Consider the following 19,692-nt stretch of genomic DNA (forward strand, 5'->3'; position numbering starts at 1 on the left):
TGTCTCAAAGCATAAATCAAGTATTTTTACCCGTTAAGTGCTATGTCATGAAATTCGTGAATTGGAAATGTGACCAAGGTTTCACCATTGCTTAGTGAAAAATTACCTCGTTCCAAGCGATGACTCAGTTAGTTTGTGACCCAAGACTAGTTTTATTTTAACCCGAGTGAAGGGGTACCTAACCATATCGCTAAAGTGTATTTGGCTAGTCGGTGAATCGATCCTTTGCATGATGTTAATGTGGGATGATTTCCACGTGGTTTTGGAATAGAACATGAAGTGGATGGATACATTAACATAGTAGTCTCATTCAATGTTTTCTTAGGATGAAGAAATTTTTTAGCTAACTGGAGCATATGTGGAAAACAAGGTGAATACCTCCCTAGCTAAGAGGGGGCGTTGATTTTGGGCAGCTATGGGAGGCATTCCCTAGCTACACAAGTTAAAAGGAAGAAAAAATATCTCTCATCACTCACATTTCTCCCTCTCTCACCCACGTGGGAAGTAGTTTGACTCTTGAGGTGACTAGTGGGACTTTCCTAGTGTAATTACTTAATGATGTTATGGAGCCTATCATATAACATTGGAATTACACTTGTCTAATTAGCACTAGAAAATCAACACATTGTGCATTCATCCATGAAATTCGTAACATTGGGATTCAGTTGCTTGTATCTTTTAGATAACTTGCTATTTTTGGATGATTGATATGGAGCATTCCCCTCTTGTTTTATCATTCATCTAAGAGAATACATTTAAATTTTCTAAATAAACATGGTAACACAACCTCAACCTCCTATGTTAAATATGTATTAGAGAAAAATCCACTCTGTACGGAGGTCTAGCATTTTGACCTAAGTATCATACCACTTATGTTGTTTCTTCGTTCTTATTTTACAACGAGAGTGAGTTGCTATCGGTGTTTTTTTTTTCCTATTTCCCTAAATACTACATAAATACTAAATATTAAACTTGAAAAAGATCAACCTGAAACTGAATTACAGTTTATGACACAAAAGGGAACTTCAGAAGATAATTGACAGAATAAAAGATATATTAAAAGTGAAAGCAAAAATAACTGTCCAATCGCGTATGTTCTCTCAACCATGGTCGATGTCTGAAATAACTGTAACCATACAGGCCGAAAATATAGATAAAAGGCCTAGTGGTTACAACTTAAGTCTTGTGACTCCTCTTTCTTAAAATTAACTCAGGCCTATTGGTTAAGCCCTTGTGACTCCCCTTTCTTCCAATTAACTCCTGTCAGTAAGACTTTTCATCACGATAATTTGGAATTTTAACGAACTGGTTCTACTACCCATGCAACCTGAAGCTGCACAAACCCGATAAGACTCAAGCAGATTTCATCTTTCTGCCAACGTCAAGAGGATTCGACCCCTTAAGGAAGTGCACTGCAAGAATAGTTGCATTAAGTCACTAAAGACTAGTATGTGCAGTCCATCGCCTCTTCAGAATGGAAATCAATGATTTCATCCAGCTTCAAACTTGCAGGTGCTGGATGATCTTTTTTCGCTATTATGGTCATCAGATAATCGAAAGAAGCTTCATCACAGGGAAGGGTGAGGCCCATCTGGTGATCAAACCCAAACTCTTCTTCGGCCTTCCGTAACAATGCCCGGAACAGAGAATGATTGAAATAAGTAGCAGGAACGATATATCTGCTTCGTTCTCTTCCAACGTACACTGGACAGTGTCCCTTGGGAACATCTAAAGGCAGAGCACTGCATGACTTTCCCATGCCCTCATCTTTCATGGCGAAGTACTGTCTTCTTTGCAGAAAGCGCAGATCCAGCAGCCTTATAGCCCTTTACAAACTTGCAAACCGTCCCGATTTTCTGTTTCCAAAGAAGAAGTTGAGAATCGCTCAACCTTCTTGCCATTGCCGTTGATTAAATGAGATACTAGGAGCAAGAAAAGGATCTTTTAGCCTATTTGCTAAAACCCGAGTGCAACACTTGATGTGAAATGACAAAATCAATTGATGTGAAATGACAAAATCGGCTTTGTATATATAACAACTGATAGTGCGGATCCACCGAACAGAAACAAAGCCCTGATGTGATAAGATAAGTAAATAACAAGTGGGCTCATTGTCTTATTATGTGACGCAAGATGCCTCCCATACAAAATGATAAGGCAAGCTGCTTCGAGAAGCGATGAAGGAGCACGAGCGTGCCCCCCCAAATATAGGGATGCCTGTAGACCAGTATTAATGCGCCGTTGTTTCAAAAACCCATCTCTTCTCCTATATCGACACTATATCGCCCATAAACTGTGGGTGATATTATCGACTTCTGAAATCTAACTATTTCACACAAGATGTCAGGACTCATTTTGTAAGGAGTAGCGCAGACGTTTAATGTAGGTATTTGTACTTATGTCCAGTCAGTCAACTGAATGGGATTTGTAGTTATCTCCTTGGCTTTCAATTCAATGGGCTTTTGTACTTACCTCCTTGCTTTTCCTGGGGCGCCAATGCAAATAACACTTGGCTAAGAAGCAAGTGGGCAGAGGCGGCCATAAGAGGCAGGTAACAAAACAAGACGATGAACCACCGAAAGAAGGGATGACCTTGTCCTTTGTCCTGTACGGTATCGTCCTGACATTACTACCCTTTCCGCATATTTTGACCGTGGTCCGCTACCTGTCCCTCCCCTAATGCAGGGCTGCCAAATTTCGGACCTATAGGCGAGATGCTGGAAATGAAATTAAATTTGGAGTAAAACGAAGGAAAGCTAGATGGCAGAAATGAAATTGAATCCGGAACCAGACTGAAGAATGCTGGGACTTTTACCAGTGGTGGTGAATTTTTAGAACACAGGTTTTTATAATGGAGTCCTATTGTTATTAGGAACGTACATGTGGTTCATGGCAGGAAGAATCTATTCAAAAGTCCTAAAAGGAAACTAACCACTAATGTTTTTATTACATCAGGTAAAGTTCTTAATGAAATAAATGTCGACGCTTCATAAAAGATGGAAAAATTAATGACCAAATAGTGTAGAAAAAAAATCACACTAAAAAGGGTTTTTTTTAGCAGCTGTAAAAATTCAATTAGTGATGGTAATATTTTTTTTTATTGATTTGGGCTATTAATGTTGATAGTCCTTACAGTGTACTGGAAGATGTTTTTCATTGTTGAATTCACACTCATTAATTTACTTTAGGTTTATCATGCTTATTAAAAAGAGAATAAATTTGAAGTTTGACTTTCGGAGGGAGGTTAGCATTAACCACAATGATTTTGTATCATAAATGGATTTATCATCCGGACATAAATATCTAATAAGAAATAATGGTGAGAGTAAACATATAAATAAGTAAAAAATGTTGAGAGTAAACATATAAAATTTAATTTTTTATTAAAAAATTAATCTTACTCAGACCACTGCATATGGTGTATAAATATGACCAGTTTCAATGATATCATAGTCAATCATATTGTTAGAAATTACTAAATAATTCTAAAAAAATTCTTATTATTTATCATTGATATTGTAAAATCAAAATTATCTTATTATTTATCCTAGACCCTTAAAATAAAAATTCTTCTATTATTTAACCTTGATGCCCTAAAATTTGTCATATTTTTTTTATGTGACATCTCATCATTGTTTTTCTCCAACTCCATTTTGACAAAGTTTTAGAGACATGTGGTGCTCCATCGTGACCCACTAATGCACCATGACCTCCCACTATTGTTTGACACACTATTGTTTGACACTAGCATACATGTATATTTTGAGTGTTGATAAGAAAATAATCATTTCTATATTATATAACTAGTATATATCTATCTTAAACATGGATACAATATGAGAAAGGGATATAATTTCTCCATGTGCAAATTTATTTAGAGTGTAAAATACAATTTCTAATTTTGCATTGTTTAAATTTTATTTTTGAATGCTATATAAAGAATATAGAGGACCAACGAGTTTTAACTACTAAACTTATTTTATTTATATATATATATATATATATATATATATATATATATATATATATATATAACATTGAAACATTTTGCATAACATGTACATAGAGACATTTTATCAACACAAATTAAAATGATTTTTATTATTAATATATTTTTAGATATACGTTAATATTAATTCATATTGAAATATTTTATTGATAACTCAAATCGAATATTTTATTATATTCAACACTAGAATATTTTCTTTCTTTTATTATATATGAAGTTCATATAATCATAAATTAACCTTTGCTATTTTTTGAAAAGCATAAGGTTTAAACATCTTATTCACACATTTTTTTTTTTACTTATAATTAGTTTATATGCATAGCATATTCATTTTTTTTTTATTATAGTCGAAATTATTTTTCTATTTTGAGTATTTTATTTTTATTTTAAGAGAGACTTGTGTCAACTCCATGTTGAGCATTGACATACTTACACATCCCCCTCATACTGGGTTGTAGAATGAGCCTCTCAGTTCAATGAATAAATTTAATTAATTAATTAAAAAAATGAAAAATGCTTTTCCACTTACCTTTTTTTCCGCTTGAAAAAGAGTAAAATTTACCCTTTAAAACCCAAAATTTACCTAAAAGAAAAAAGAAAAACCAAATTCACAGTTTCAAATTAAAAAAAAAAAGTGACAACTAAAAAAGAAAAATTAAAATAAAATATAAGATATATATCTAAGAAAACAAAAAGATAATTAAAATAAATGAAAAATAGTTAATACAATATAAAAATTTATATAAATATAAAATTAAAAATATATTATTTTAAAAATATTTAATGACAAAAGTATTAAAGAAATATTACTAAAAAGGGGTCACAAGTGTGTTTGCCAATCCCTATTCTTCAGGGATATGCAAGGGACGAGAATCAACAACATGATGTTTAGGGAAATGCCCCTAAAACAAATTGGGTGTTTTTTCACATTTCTTTTTGGTGGTTTTCCGCCCACGATTTTGTTAGAAATGATTTTGTGGCATATAGTGGTTTTGATGGTGGTGTCGTAGTTATTGTTAAGGAACTATGGTTAGATTGGTGACTCATGTGTGCCACGAGATATATATTGTATTTTAATAATGTATAATAAAATATAATAATAAAAAAATTGCTTGTTTTATTGAGTTTGGGTTTCCAAGTCAAAATCTTTATGTAAAGTTGTGTTGTCATTATTAAGAATCTATTTTCAATCACTAATTGTACAAGGTTAAAACACATAAATATAAACATTGGATCAACATTATGGGTGAAAAGCAATATCGATTGCGAAAAATCATACATGGGAAATCATTCCCACACCAAAATAAAATAATGTAATTAGCACTAAGTAGGCCTAAAATGTAATTGGAACTATGTAGGTCTTCACGACCAAACTTATAATGGACAAGTTGTAAGGAATAAGGATAGATTAGTATAAAAGGGGTATGCACAAGTGGAAGGTGTTGATTTTCAAGAAATGTTTTCTTCAATCACTAGACCTGAAGACATCATAATGTTTTTGGTGTTCAAAAACTACCAAATTGATGTTAAGTAAACCTTCCTAAACAATGGCTTGGAAGAAGTATACGTTGAATAACCTGAAGAATATTGGTTGCCAAAAAAGGAAAATGTGGAAATTGAAGAAAGCACTATATGCTCCAAAGCAAGCTTTGAGGGATTGGTACACAAGGCTTGAAAAGTATATGCAATAGGAAGGAATCAAAAGAGGAGCAGTAGACAAAAACATTTATATCAAAACAAATAATGAAAAGTTGTTAATCATTGTAGTATAGGTAGATGATATTATTTTTGGAAGTGACATGGACACAATGAGGAACATGTTTATAGAATAAACACAAAAAGGATTTGAAATGTCCATGCTAGGCGAATTTTTATTATTTCTAGGTCTACAATTTGTTCAATCTAGTAAAGAAATATCCATCTCTTAAACTAAATACATTAAGAAAATGTTGAAGAAATTTGGGATGGAAAAGTGTGATCTGTTGGGACACACATCACACAATATGGAACTTGAGAAAATATGATGAATCCCCTAATAAAAATCAAATTGTGTAAATGTCAACAATAGTATATTACTATATTTTACAATATCAAGACTAGATATTCTGCAAGCAAAAGGATCAGTGAAAAGATTTCAATCTCCACCAAAGAAGAATCATGTGCGAGTAGTTGAGAGAATATTTTGATATTTGAAGGGCACTCTAGATTTTGGCCTTTGATTTTCAAGAAGTAATGAACATGAAAAGGAAAAACAAGAAGAACAAGAGGAAGGAAAGGAAAAGGAAAAAATTGGACACTCCATCAAGATATGTTTAGAAACTACATCCAAAAGATAAAATCCTTAGTCATAAGGAGTTAGTTGTTTAGACTATAATGATGTTTATAAGCATGTTAGGGCAAGCTAATTTTGCATATTTTTGCAAATAGAACCCAAGAAATTTGTTGAAGCTAGTAAAGAATGTTAAGTATCTATTATATTCTTTGCACGACTTATATGCACCATGAACATCAGAGGGACACGAGGGGTGTTTCCATCCCCACTATTTGCGGGATATGCAAGGAATTAGGAGAGTGATTTTGTGGCATTTAGGGAAATACCCTAAAAACATTTGGGTGGATTTTTGTGTCTTTTTTGGTAGTTTTGGGCCCATAGTTTTGCTAAAAGAGATTTTTTTGTGCATGGTGGTTTTGACCGTGTTTTTTTTCCTTAAGGAAATAAAGTTGTATTGGTGTTTCATGTATACCCTAAGATATATATTGTATTGTAATACTACATAGTACAAATATAATGAAAAAAAGGCATACTAGTTTTCCTAGGCTTGCGTTTCCAGGATAAAATCCATGTGTAAATTTGTGTATGTGAAATTGTATCATTTTAGTTTTATTAAGTATATGTTTGTAGTGATTAATTATACAAGGTTAAAACTCAAAAATATAATAATTGGATCAAAACTATGGATAAAGATATAGATCAAACCAAAAAAAATCACACATGGGAATTCTTTCCTAAACCAAAATAAAAAATGTAGATGGAACTATGTGTGTCTTTAGAAACAAACTAAATGAGGATGGACACTATTGAAATATGCAACAATGGTCTATCTTCATAATCATATATGTACTTCGAACAATATTTATTTTGATGTAAAATCATGAAATAAAATTTGTAATATTATTTTTGTAAGCATGTTCATCATGCTATTTGTTTTGGTCAAAAGTTTTTATTTTGTTTTATGTAAACCCTAAGTGGTCCAGTTGACCCTCCAAATTATTAAGTTAGCCTGCCCAAAGAGAGGCACGCTTTCCCATGGATGTAAGACTATATATATCCTATTTTTCCTCCTCAAAGTGACCATCAGTTTGTATCTCTCTTATCTATTCAAGAAAAGGTAACAAGAAGGATAGAAGGCCAAAAAATAAAAGTATATTGATCTCTTCCTCACTCAGTCAAGTGAGGATAGAAGGTCGAATTTGGGGCAAATTCTCGGCATGTTCCTCTGTGGTTGAAGCCAAGGTTTTTTTTGGAATTTTTGTGATAATGGGCCAAGGTATGAGGTTGAACCACACACCAAATTTCGTTCCTATTGGGGACATACTTATGGTATCTTGTGGATAGAGTTTGTTAGTGTCAGTCTTTTCATACTTCCATCAGGGATCAAAATTAGCTCTTTTGCATTTTCATAGTAGGAGTCCCATACTGTAAATTTTACATCATTTCATTAGGTCATGATATAATGGTCCACTAATGGTTGTTTTCTCTTCAGAAAATCTAAATTTTTCCCTCATAGAGTATACTTGTTGATCTTTCTTCAAAATTGTCTTCAGTTAGGGTTTCATAATTAATCTACAGTTCATTTCATTAGGTCATAGAGTATGATTTCATTAGGTCTAGGCTTTAATCACCAAGGTGAGCAAGGGTATGAGGATGATTAATAAATCAAGCATGATGGCTTGTCAGACATAGCTACTGAAATTGTTATCTTTTAAACCTAATGTAATTTTCACCTCAAAAACATGTTTTGGAGGTGAAAATAGAGTATTTTAGTTTATTTGAATTTCATATCTAATTTTAAGTTCCTATATGTAATAATGGATCTCAACTGCGTCAGAATATTTCTCCTTCCTGCAAGACACACCAACACTGCAAAAATCAAGTTAGGTTGAGCATTTGTCCACTTGAAAAAACACAAAGAAGAAAAGGCATTAAAACAGAGTTTAAAGGGTGAAAGTGATCAAAGGCAAAAAAAATTAGAAAAAGGGGTTTGAGGAGCTAAAGATTAAAGCCAAAGACCTATAAATATCTTCTTGCCCTTTATTTACCTCTTACCATGCATTGAGAAAACCAGAGCTACATTTTGGGTGATTTCAAGGCAAAATTGTAAAAATAGAGCAGGCACTACGAGTTTCCTCTTGGCGCTACACGTTCTCTTCAAGTGCTTCACGTTTGACAGCTAGTGCACACTCCCTTCATGTGCTGCGCCCTTGACCACTTTTACACTCCTTCAGTCTTGAAGCTTGCAAAATCTCTCCTAAGCCCTAAATCAAGTAAGTATTGCCATTTCCCTCTCATCAAGGTTATTTACTTCATGCGTAATGAATCAAAACCATATGTGGTTAGTTTCTCACTTCAAATCCTAGCCTTTATCCTAAACCCTAGTTTTCACAAGGAAATTTTCCATTTATCCCAAAAACACCTAATTTACACTCCATATCCCCCCTCAGAAGTTTATATCCCTACCCTATCAGACCCTCATTTCCTCCCATCTACCCTTTCCTTTCTTCTTCTTCCCTACACCCTTGTATTCCCCTACTTACCACTTAGGGTTTCATCACAAAAAAGCATCATGGATGATGAGGAGTATAGACCACAGAGTGAGGAAGAGGGATCAGACAGAGAGGGAAACATAGAGCAGAGAAGACCTCATAAAGGAAGGAACATACACAGGTTTGAGCCCATCGATCTCAAAGAGCTTTTAGCCTCTCCCATGACAGTGACATCCTTCAAGTGGTTAGGATGTTTTGAGTTTTGTGAACAAGTCCAAGCAGTCCAGTATCACCCTGAGTTGACTAGACATTTCATCACTAGACTTCAAGACAATCAGGTCACTCTTGCAGGCATAACCTTCACATTGTCTGCTGCCACCATATCAGTTGCCACCAGGATTCTAGAAGTTGGGGGAAAATGGTTCAAGGAGGGTGAAATAGAAGCACATTTCTATGAACCATATATCAAACCTAGATACAAACATGAAAGAAAGGGATATTTTCCTTTCTCATACCTCCTTGACAGATATGCACCTATGATGAAGATTATAATGAAATATTTTTCATGTGAGGGAATATTTTCTATGGTCTACTCCTACCATATCAAGTTACTCATGCATTTCACTAGGGTTATAATGCTCAATGTACCCTACTATCTTTTCAGGAGTGTGGAGAAAATGGCTTACATTGCCCAAAAGAGAGAACCCAAAGATCAAATGAAAGGCATATTTCATCATGCTCTCATAATGATCATAGTTCTTTATCACCTTAAAGAACTTAACATGGCATGGAGTACATTTATAGCCAACCCCATTTTCACTCATACTTCCACTCAGAATGTTCAAAACATGCCATCATCATCACATTCACCCTCACCTCCATTATCACCTTCCCATCCACCTATTCCTTTACCTGATAGGAAACAAGACAATGGCAAAGAAAATCAAGGTAATCAGGGTCAAGGAAGCAAGTTTGGAAGGACTGGTTTAGGCACCATTGTACACTTATCAGAGAGGACATAAGCAAGTGTTTTCCCCACATATTGTGGGAGGGGCCTTACTTTCATCATCAACAAAATAGGTACACGAAGGAAAGGAAAAGGTGGTTGAAACAGAGATGCAACACTAGGAAGAACACCTCCATGAAACTGAGCAAGATTTTAACCTAGTGAACTTAGATGAGGAGGCTGAATAAAAACTCTAGAATGTTGATCAAGGAGCAAGAGGAAATGATAGGTGAGTTGCAGGTGAACCTGCGAAGAGCCAAATGGACCATCTCTTATTACAAACAGGAAAATAAGCAATTGGAGAGTAAGCATGAGCTTATGGCAGTTCAGCTCATCAAGGCCAAAAGGGAAGCAGAAAAGGCTATGGTGTAGCTTGAGGAAGTTTATGGTGAATATGGTGAGCCCATGAAGGAAGATCTGTGTTGGCTTGATGGGGCCTGACCTAGGTTCAGAGTGTTTTAGCCAAACAAATCCTGAAACTACCAGCCCTTTCGGCCATAGTCCGCGGAGCGCGGACTGAGGTCTCACCCGAGGTAGTATGGGAGGGTGCTGGAACTAGGTTTTTACACCCTAGTGATGTCTTGATGAGATCTGGATTGCTCACAAGCCGATCCTATGCGCTACATTACTTCCGCGCAACCGATTGTTCAGTGCAACTACCTTTGCGCAGCTAAGATAATGAGAGCAAATGTTCTTTACCCTTTCTATGCTAGGTATTATTATAATTCTTGAATTAAATTAAGTAAGCCTAATACTTTCAGTTATTTAACATAAATAGACATGTGCTCAATCATAAACCATAAACAGATGCACAGACCAGAGTATAGAAATAGATATGCAATATTTCACAACCAAATTATCTTTATTAATGCTTTTTCCAGTTAAAATCCACTTCTTGCCCTACGCACACAGCTGCAGGGGTCTGTGCACACAGTTGTGGACTCTACTAGGCCTCTACGCACACAACTGTAGAGACCCTTCTACTACTATGACTCATGACTCAAGCTTACAGACCTAGATTACTTTTAGAAACCCATACACTTCCGATCTCCACCAAAGCTGCCTTCTACACTTAGAGCCTCACTCTATTTATACATTCCCATGATCTGCAGACCATGGTTAGGCTGAGACATTCTAGATTAATTTACAATATTTTAGGGCGGACTGCCCTTAGACTTGACCCATTACAATTCGTCCTCTGCACACTTCGCGGAGCCTTTATAATACCAATACCCAAAATTGTGGGCTTTAAGCCCCAAAACCGTTATGTGGGGGATCCACTGCCCAACAGGCCCACAACACAAACATCGTGACTCATCCCGAGTCACTTGGTTGGTGTGGTGATCTTTGCATGAAACTCATCCAACAATCTCCGCACTTTGCTTACGTCCGCTACACATTCGTCTGTTATTTGTTGTACCCGCTATGCGCGTATCTCTGACATTTCATTGCCAGGTGAAATTCCTTGCCTCAGTGCATATATCCCCTACATGTGTGCCGGTTGTCCCTCGATATTAGCGGTGACCGTGAATGCTTCCTCAAGCCAAGGCTGAATGCATTCTTTAAGCACAACTTCTTTTTTACTCGTGCCTTCCACCTGGGCCTTTAGAGCCTATGCCTCCCTCATCTTGGCCAGCCGCTGAGTAAGGGTGACCATATGCATGGCCCCCCAAACATTGTCATAAGCCTACTGCAACTCCCATGCTTCTGTCTCTAACTGTTGGATTTTTGGGTCTTCCTACTGTTAAGTGAGGGTGACGAGTGATTGATCTAGCAAGACAGTGCAATCCTGTATGGCAAGCTCTATGGCTTCCAACCGTGCTTGAATGGCAAGGTGTCGCTGCTCTCGGACCTCCGACAGTGTAGCAGGCTGCGCCTTAAGCCTCATATTTGTGATCTGCAAGTTGAGGTCCAACTGGATCCTCGTTGCTTCCTCCTTCGCCTCGGGGAATCCACTGGCCAATTTATGGAGCTGTATGCCTACTGGTAAGTCTGCTACAATCTCGAGCTCATGGGTGCAGTGACATGCTTCCTCGACAAATTGCTCCAACTGCCGAGTTTGTGCTACTACTTCATCGCGTTGGAGGCTCAACTGCTCGATGTTGATGTGCTGTTCACTGAGCATCTATACTACGCTTCCTTCCCTAGCTCGAAGCTTTGTCGTTGCTCCATATCGTAGCTGGTATAAGATTTCTCTTGGGAGGGCAGCCAAGTTTAATCTAATTCCGTTGAGCCAGCCTACCATGGCTCAGTCCTCTACGTTGTCTGCTATTAGTGCTCCTTCTGGCAGCACGACAGTATTGACCATTTTGGCCCACAACAACTGCTTGGTTCCTGTCATACCCATAGCCCCATAGGCAGCTACCATTCCCGGCTGTGGGGGCCATACCTAAAGTTCCTGCAGATGTGTCCTGAGTGCCCCCAACACAGTCTCCTACTCCATCATTGCCTCTTAGAGCACCTCCGTGGTGATATCATGAACTATATCACCAATGTCACATAGGTCACCCTCGGTTAGTGTGATAGGCTCCCCATCTAACTTGGACACCTCGGTCTTCTTCCTCGACCCTGTTTGTTCTATCACGCGTGGCCATTTTTAGGGTGTAGAGGTGGTGCTTGGTTCCGCACCTTCCATCATATCATCTGTTCCCAGCCCTGTGGTCACGTTTGGGCCTCTTTCTTCTTTCATTGTAGCGGCCCCTCCGGCTGTTGCCTTTTCTGCGGCATCCTTCGCTGTCACCTGGGATGCCCGTACTTCCTCAACAAGCTGTTCATTCCGCTTGTATTGTGGTAGAAACTTAGTGGCAACCTTCTGCCTTTGAATCTCTGTCTCATCGCGCACCACCGCATGTAGTGCGTGCCATTCCGGTAGCCAAATGTCGAGTACCATGTAAACAGTGTCATCTATTGTGATGAATGGGAGCGTGGTCCACTTCTACTTTGGATCCTTTCACGCCCGGATATACACATGGTGCAGATCCGCTTTAAATTCTGCAAAACTCTTCACACTATCATAGACCGAGACGAATAGTCGCAGTTTCTTGTTGATCCATAGTCGTATGCTTGCTTCTATTAGTATCTGGAAAATCATGGCTTCTCAAATTCTTGTGGCATCCTTCGTCGCCCATAGCAAGGGGAGGAAACTGACTATCCTCAGACAATTCACCTGTAACCAATAGGATAGATAAGAGCAACCATGTGTAGTGGAAGGTCTTACCCTACTATTGGGCCTCCCTGCAATTTGTCAGGAATTCATCGCAGAGGAATTGCGCCCAATTGAACTGTACCCCTTCTGCGCATTGCTCAGCCAGCGCGATGACTGTTGCTGCTATCTCATTGCCCCAACATTTTCTCATCACCTTTCCTGCCAACAACTGGGTAGCAACGCAGACCCCTTTGTCTTGAATACTAGTAATAACATACCCTCTCTGCTTTTTCTCCAACTTATATTTCTTTTTCATGGCCTCCACAATCGTCAAGTCTCCACTTGTGCCAACTATTTCTGCGGGGTCCCTTCCTACACAGGGAAGCTGAGAGATCCTATGAATGAGCTCTGTCATGATGGGGATGGGCTCTTCCAGCCATAAGTACCCATCGTGCACCAGGAAAAGCAGTTGCTTGATGACAAATATCGTGATTGGGGCCTGATGAAAATGTGGAATTGATAGGAGGTGGAGTAGCCTGGCCTCCTCCACCCCACAAAGCTAGGGCTATGGTTGCAATGTTGTAACGACCCCCTCTGTGCTTTGTTCCATCAACTCACTAGTTTCCAAATGTGGAAACTTCTCGCTATCCGCAAGGTCCCAGTCTTCAAACTTCATATTAGGAATGCGGCCTATTGTCGTTCCTTTGAATAGAACCCCCTCGCAGAGGGATGGGGTGTTAAGTGTGCTTTGAATGATATCAAAATATTTTGGTACCTTTACCCTCCCTTTCCGTGGAGGGACAAGCTTGGGTCATTTTGTTGCAGCACATACTGGTTGGATGTCTTCTTCCATCTCTTCCTCTGGTTCCATCTCTTTGACAAAGGTTGGGTGATCCTCTTCCTCGTCGCCACTCTTAATATTAATTGTTTTGCCCTTTTCTTCCATCAACAATTTGCTGAACTGCGGCTTTCGCGGCGACATACGGACCGGTCCTGCTACCTGCGAGTCCTTCTTCGACCTCAGTGTCCGGGGTGATTTATGGATTTTGGGTGCATCCCCTACCAGTAGCGTAGGACTCTGCATGGCGCCCTTGGTTGTGGACATGATTCTGATTAGGGACTCCTGTGTATCCTTCAACAATGCTTCAAACCATGGACTTGCTCTTACGATCTTCTCATTCATCATGTTCATGCCCACTTGATAACAAAACAACTTTATTCGCAAAATGCCAAGGGTTGTTCGGTGGAGGATCATCTGTGATTTATAGGCCCATTGAAATTCAAATTCGACCGTCCCCCCATATTTTGGCTCATTAATTCTAGAAGGTCAACAGATCATTTCAAATCTAGTTCTGAATTTATGTCTTAGATGCCCACCACCCACTCCTTTCTACCTTAACTTAGACATCTTGTCATGAACAGTGACGCCAACGTTCACTTCCATGTTTATCCCCGTGGTAGAGTAGCCCCTTCTCCATGACCGCAACCCTTGTGAAATGTCGACCTTGCACACACCCCTATTGTCGTGTAGCTTCTTAACATACTATTTTATAGTCCTGCACTATCTCTCAGCTGTCTAGAGCACTGAGACTGTCCCCTCTTTGGCTAGATAGGTGGTCGCACCCCCTTGGTGCACCGCTATCGTATCCTGGTGAGAAACCCATGACACGGTCTCTATTGTCACTGCTACGTGCGTTGTTGGATGCGACGCACTCTCTTGATTCCCCCCGAGAGTAAGGTACTGCTTTAACCATGACATTTGATCAATTGCCTTGTGTTCATACTCCTCCACTTCATCCTTAGGTTTGCGCATATTCGACTGTGAATCTATAGGTTTTTCATTCAAAAAGTCCTCCTTTAATTCCTTTTCTAGCTGTTTAATCTCCATGTCCAGCATCATATTCTTCATTCGAAGTAGGATCCTATTCCTTTCTAGTTCATGAAGTTGCACATTCCCTTGCCGAATAGCTTCCTATATCCCTTCATACTCCTCTTTTCAAGGTCCTATGAGATCTTCAGTGCAGACTTTGTGTGCTGTTCTCTTTGCTACATCCACAACCCTCTGCGATAGTTCCTCAAGGACCTTAGTTCGTATACCATTCTGCAGCCTTGAACTCGAGTTCATGACGAGGTTCTTGCATAGCAATGTACTTGCCCATCTGACCACTAGGGTGCATAGGTTCCCCTTTCTACATTGTATCAGTGGTTCCTTATTCATGACTTTGCATACCTTAGCGAACAATGCCCCTTCGCACTTGGTAGTAAGATCTTGTTCCTCCTCCAACACGTCACGTTTGGGCTTGCTATTGTAATGCTGTTGTGCATCGAAACAGTCTGTTCTATATACTTCTAGTGTGCTTGCAAGATGTTTTCCCTTTTTCCAGCCATCTGCCTTAGTTGGGGTCTGCCAAATTGTAAGCGCATCCATCTTCTACATTCATGCCAATTTCCTATATTCTTCTGACGTATATTCCCACATTATGTGGGTGTCACGTGCAACACCCATTTGAGCAACCCACATTGTTGCCATTCAGATACGATACTTTCAACTTTGTCTAAGGGTCCATCTATTCTTAGTACCCCATCATCTATTGGCATTTCCCTTGCTTCGATTGTTACGCATCGTAGTGATCGAATCATCATGTTACAATTTAATGTTGTGACTTCGTGCAACCGGTTCTTCCAGTGTTCTATTTCTTCACCTGAATCTGAAGTACAGGAACTGTCATGCTCCCATGAAATTTTCCCATTTTCATTCGAGTTCACTCGATCCTAGTCTTGCACCGTTATCTGGTAAATGCAATCCAGCTCATCATTGCTATCATCTTGGTGCATAGGTTCAGTGTAGCATGCCCCTTCGGCTAGATCGAGCGGAACTACTACGTGTAGGGACTTTTTTCCGAAAATTATTTTCCTCTTCTTCAGGTTGATGACTCCATTCATATCCGTGGCGTAGTCTATCCCTACTAGCCTGGGGTAAGGGTTACCATCATCCACAATCTCTATTATCTCAAAGTCAATCTGCATGCTCACACCTTCGATATCCACTGTTACCCCTTGCAATCTTCCCATGGGCAGAATCGTTTGCTGGTTCGCCATCCATAATTGAATAGGAGATCACTATAACGTGGGCCTGTCCATTCATTCCCATGTCTGTTTTGGTAACACATTCACGTCTGAACCCAAGTCTAAGATCACCTGATCCATTTCGTTCTCACCAATCTGCGCCGTCAGTCTCATTCCCCTCCCAGTGCGTACTGCATGCCTTCCTAATTTTCGGAGTACGCGTGATTCACCCGGTCCTGTGCACCTAGCAATCAGCTCTTGTAGCCCTTTAACTGCCTTATTGTCGTGTAGCAGCTTCATGCAAGTATCTAAAAAGGTAGTAAGCATAGAAGGATCCATTCCTGTCTCTGGTTGATCCTTACTACCTGAAGTAGAGCCCTCCGTGAAGCTCTTCTTAGCTTCCATAAATGTTTGCCTTACGCGCTTCACGTCAAACTGAGGTTCCTTCATAGGAGCCTTGCGAACCCATGTATCTTCCTCAGGGTTCTTCCCCTTATCTTCCCCTGTGGTTGTGCCACTTCTGAGCATCATGTTTAAGTTGGTATCTTCTTTGTGTGGTTTGGACCTCATCATTTAGATATTTTGAGTTGGAGTAGGCTGTAGCACCCCTTTCTCGCGCATTTGTGTGATTAGCATTGGGAAATCTACCATTTCATGATCAAACTGGTCACAGTACAGAGAAGATATTCTTTTTGGGTTGGTGCAATCACAAGTGTAGTGCCCTAGTCCTCCGAAATTATAATAGATTAGTTTTTCGCACCCTCGTATAGGTCCCATTCCTCCTCGTCCTTGTTTGCATCCTTGGAATCCATTGTGTGCTATTTTTGCGGCTAGATCGAGGCCTCACATTTCTATCTGCATTCGATAGGCTCGAGTCCTATCCATCATTAGATCATAGCTCTGACATGTCCACTCATCGTGGCCCACTGATCTATAGAAATTACAAAATAGTTTTTGCGGAGTCTACTTATACTTCTGCAATAGGTGACAATTATCTGTATTGTGCTTACCTCCCACCTGACAGATCGCGCACCAGACTGCGGGTGCCACACTTATCCCCACCCAAGCCTCTGGTCTCTATGGCAACGGTCCTCCTCCCACCAAATAGTTCGCAAATACTAGACAATGATCCTTATTGTGACCCTGGCCTTTACATTTTATGCACCACACTTCTTTGCGTGCTTCCGGCTGGGGTGCCTGATCCTGCTTCAAACTCTACATCTACAAGCATAGGTTCTATAGTTGTGCATGGATTTGTTGGACTCCCAACCCTGGATCATGTGTCAGTGTTTCATGCAACCTCATCGCCATTTCCAATGCTTCTGCCTGGGTTGAGAGCTTCTGTTGTGACAACACCATCCTTAGGTGTTGTGTCAAAGATGCCACAAATCACGCATGGTGCTGCGCATCCGTTAACGTCATATTAGCCTCACAGATATTACTTTTTAGCCTCTGATACAGATCCCAGGGGGTTTCACCTAGAAGCATCATGATCTCCTTAAATCCAATGATCGGCTGCATTTCGGATTTTGGCTAGCTAAACTCTCTATTCAATGCAATTTGGATCTCCGCTATTCTTGCATTTAGGTGATCATTTGAGTGCTTGATATACCAAGTTAGCACACTGTCCTGCAATTCCCTTACCAATGTGGCCTTCTTAATTTTATCATCCATAACCCTGTGTGCTTCCCATACTGCTCTTATTACAAACCAAAACTGATCTGGATCTTCGTTCCCTATTCCTCTAAATATAGGTAGCTTGATCACACTTGCCATGCTAAAATGTTGGTTTGGTGGAGCTGGTGTGGGCAAATATGGAGGTGAATGAGGTGATGTGGGTGGCGGCGTACATGGGGAAGGTAACTGCGGAATGCGTTGCCTTATCAATCTGACCGCACTCCTTGGAGAAACCCATGCGCACTCTTCCTCGCTTGCTCGTGGAGGCGAAATTAAAGGACTATTTCCTAACCCTTCAATACCTTTGTAGACCTTTCCACTCTGCGTCATTCACTCATTAATGTATTTGCATCACCTGTTTTTCACACAACATCATCTTAATCCAGATATTCAAAGATTTGATGTACTTACCTCGCAGTCCCTTAAGAAAATGTCTTTCTTCTTCGCTATATCTAATAGTCATGTCTATCACAAATTCCGTAATAAACCCTCCTATTATTTGATCCAGCCAATGCTCTACGGCCCATGTGATCTTATCTTCTGAAGCCTCTAGCCTGCGCACCAACTCTGGGGTCCACACTGTGCGTTGATCAAGCTTGCACCTTCCCTGGCTATCCACTAGCCTCACGATCCAATCATACAGTTCTGAAGAGAAAGACGCAAAGAAGATCTCATGGATTTCTGTATATACATAGCCATCCAGCCACCTCTTCTCATATAACTACAGGGTTTTGTTTTCTTGTACCACGAACTCGTGATGCTTCTGATCCAACCAATCTTCAATTTCCTTCTTCATAGGGTTCCAACGTTCCAACATCAAACATCCCTTAGGCAGATCCCGATCTCAGCAATGGAACCATTTGTTGGCTTGATGATGTTATAGACATTTTTGTGCCTAACAGCATGGAGCATGAAATGTCAATAATCTGAGGGATCCAAAGTCCCTAAACATGTTGTTCTTACCCTTAGAGGAACAAGTTCTGCAAACCACAGCACTGAGAATCAGTGCTCCACTCAAAAACAGGCTATTTCTGGATCATGTCAGCTGCTCCACTGAGCATCTGCGCTGAATGACAACTGCTCCTCCTTGTACCTGCGCTGAAGGTCAAACCCAATGAAGGCTACCTGCGCTGGGCGAGATTGGCCAAGTGGCACAGTCATTCTGCAAGGTGTCAACTGCCCAGGAAGCTTCCAAACTGACACTTGGTTCAAGGAATTCGCCCTATGATGAGTAAGAGGGTCTTGATCTCCAAGTGGAAGCAAGATTCTCCAAGTGGACTCAAGAACTGAAGATTAACTAAAGTGGGAGAGGACACTAGTCAGCTTTATGCCAGCCTCAAGCTGACTCATCCTTTCTCCAAATCTCCTATATATAGAGCTCTCTCATGAGGTCTAAGGGGGCTGGAATTTTGTGCAAGTAAGGAAGTGCTGTTGGTTTGTGATTAGAGCTATTGGGTGTTTGCTTGAAGGAGGTGAAGAGGAGATTTCTTTCAGCTGGGAGGTGTTGCTGGATTGGGCCCATTGTGGTTGTAACTCTCTCAGAACTTTACTTCTATTCTCAATAAAGTATTTGAGATTCTTCTATGTGCATGTGTCTTTATGATGAATATATGTTTGTACATTTGATTTATGCTAATCCTAAAATCGATTATGGATGTATGCTTCTTGTAGTTTCCTTTTCTTGTGCTTTTACAGGATCTGTGTGTAGCTGGGCCGGTGAAAGGGCAAGGAGCTAGGAGAAAGCAGCAAGGAGTGAAGACTGGATCGACTATAAGCGCAAGATAACGGTTAGTAGATCATCCTTTTCTTCCCTCTCTCATCTCATAAAGAAGAAACTTTGAATAGCTTTACATTCAGTTGTTACTGGAGTACTATCACCTTCAGAGTAGGGATAGAGGCATTCTGCATTAGATACTTTTCCCCCCAACAAAATGGTGACTCCGCTGGGGAACGTATCTTGGTAGTTTGTTGTGTTTCTTGCTATTCATTTCATAAACAAGGAGAGTACCGAATCGAACTGTGTTT

The 19,692-nt window shown here is 39.7% G+C and overlaps 1 protein-coding gene across 1 annotated transcript; it reads right to left on the reverse strand.

The window, feature by feature from the left end:
- Nucleotides 1-1,078: 1,078 nt before the first annotated feature.
- On the reverse strand, nt 1,079-2,006 carry LOC149212710 (auxin-responsive protein SAUR50-like). Its single transcript, XM_089390645.1, has one exon. The coding sequence runs from the start codon at nt 1,772-1,774 to the stop codon at nt 1,445-1,447; it is 330 nt and encodes a 109-aa protein (XP_089246771.1). The 5' UTR covers nt 1,775-2,006; the 3' UTR covers nt 1,079-1,444.
- Nucleotides 2,007-19,692: the final 17,686 nt, after the last annotated feature.

The sequence above is a fragment of the Pinus tabuliformis genome, chromosome 1_1, assembly GCF_031772625.1.
Source record: "Pinus tabuliformis cultivar Carrire ecotype Pingquan chromosome 1_1, CPIR1, whole genome shotgun sequence".
NCBI classification, from domain to species: Eukaryota; Viridiplantae; Streptophyta; class Pinopsida; order Pinales; family Pinaceae; genus Pinus; species Pinus tabuliformis.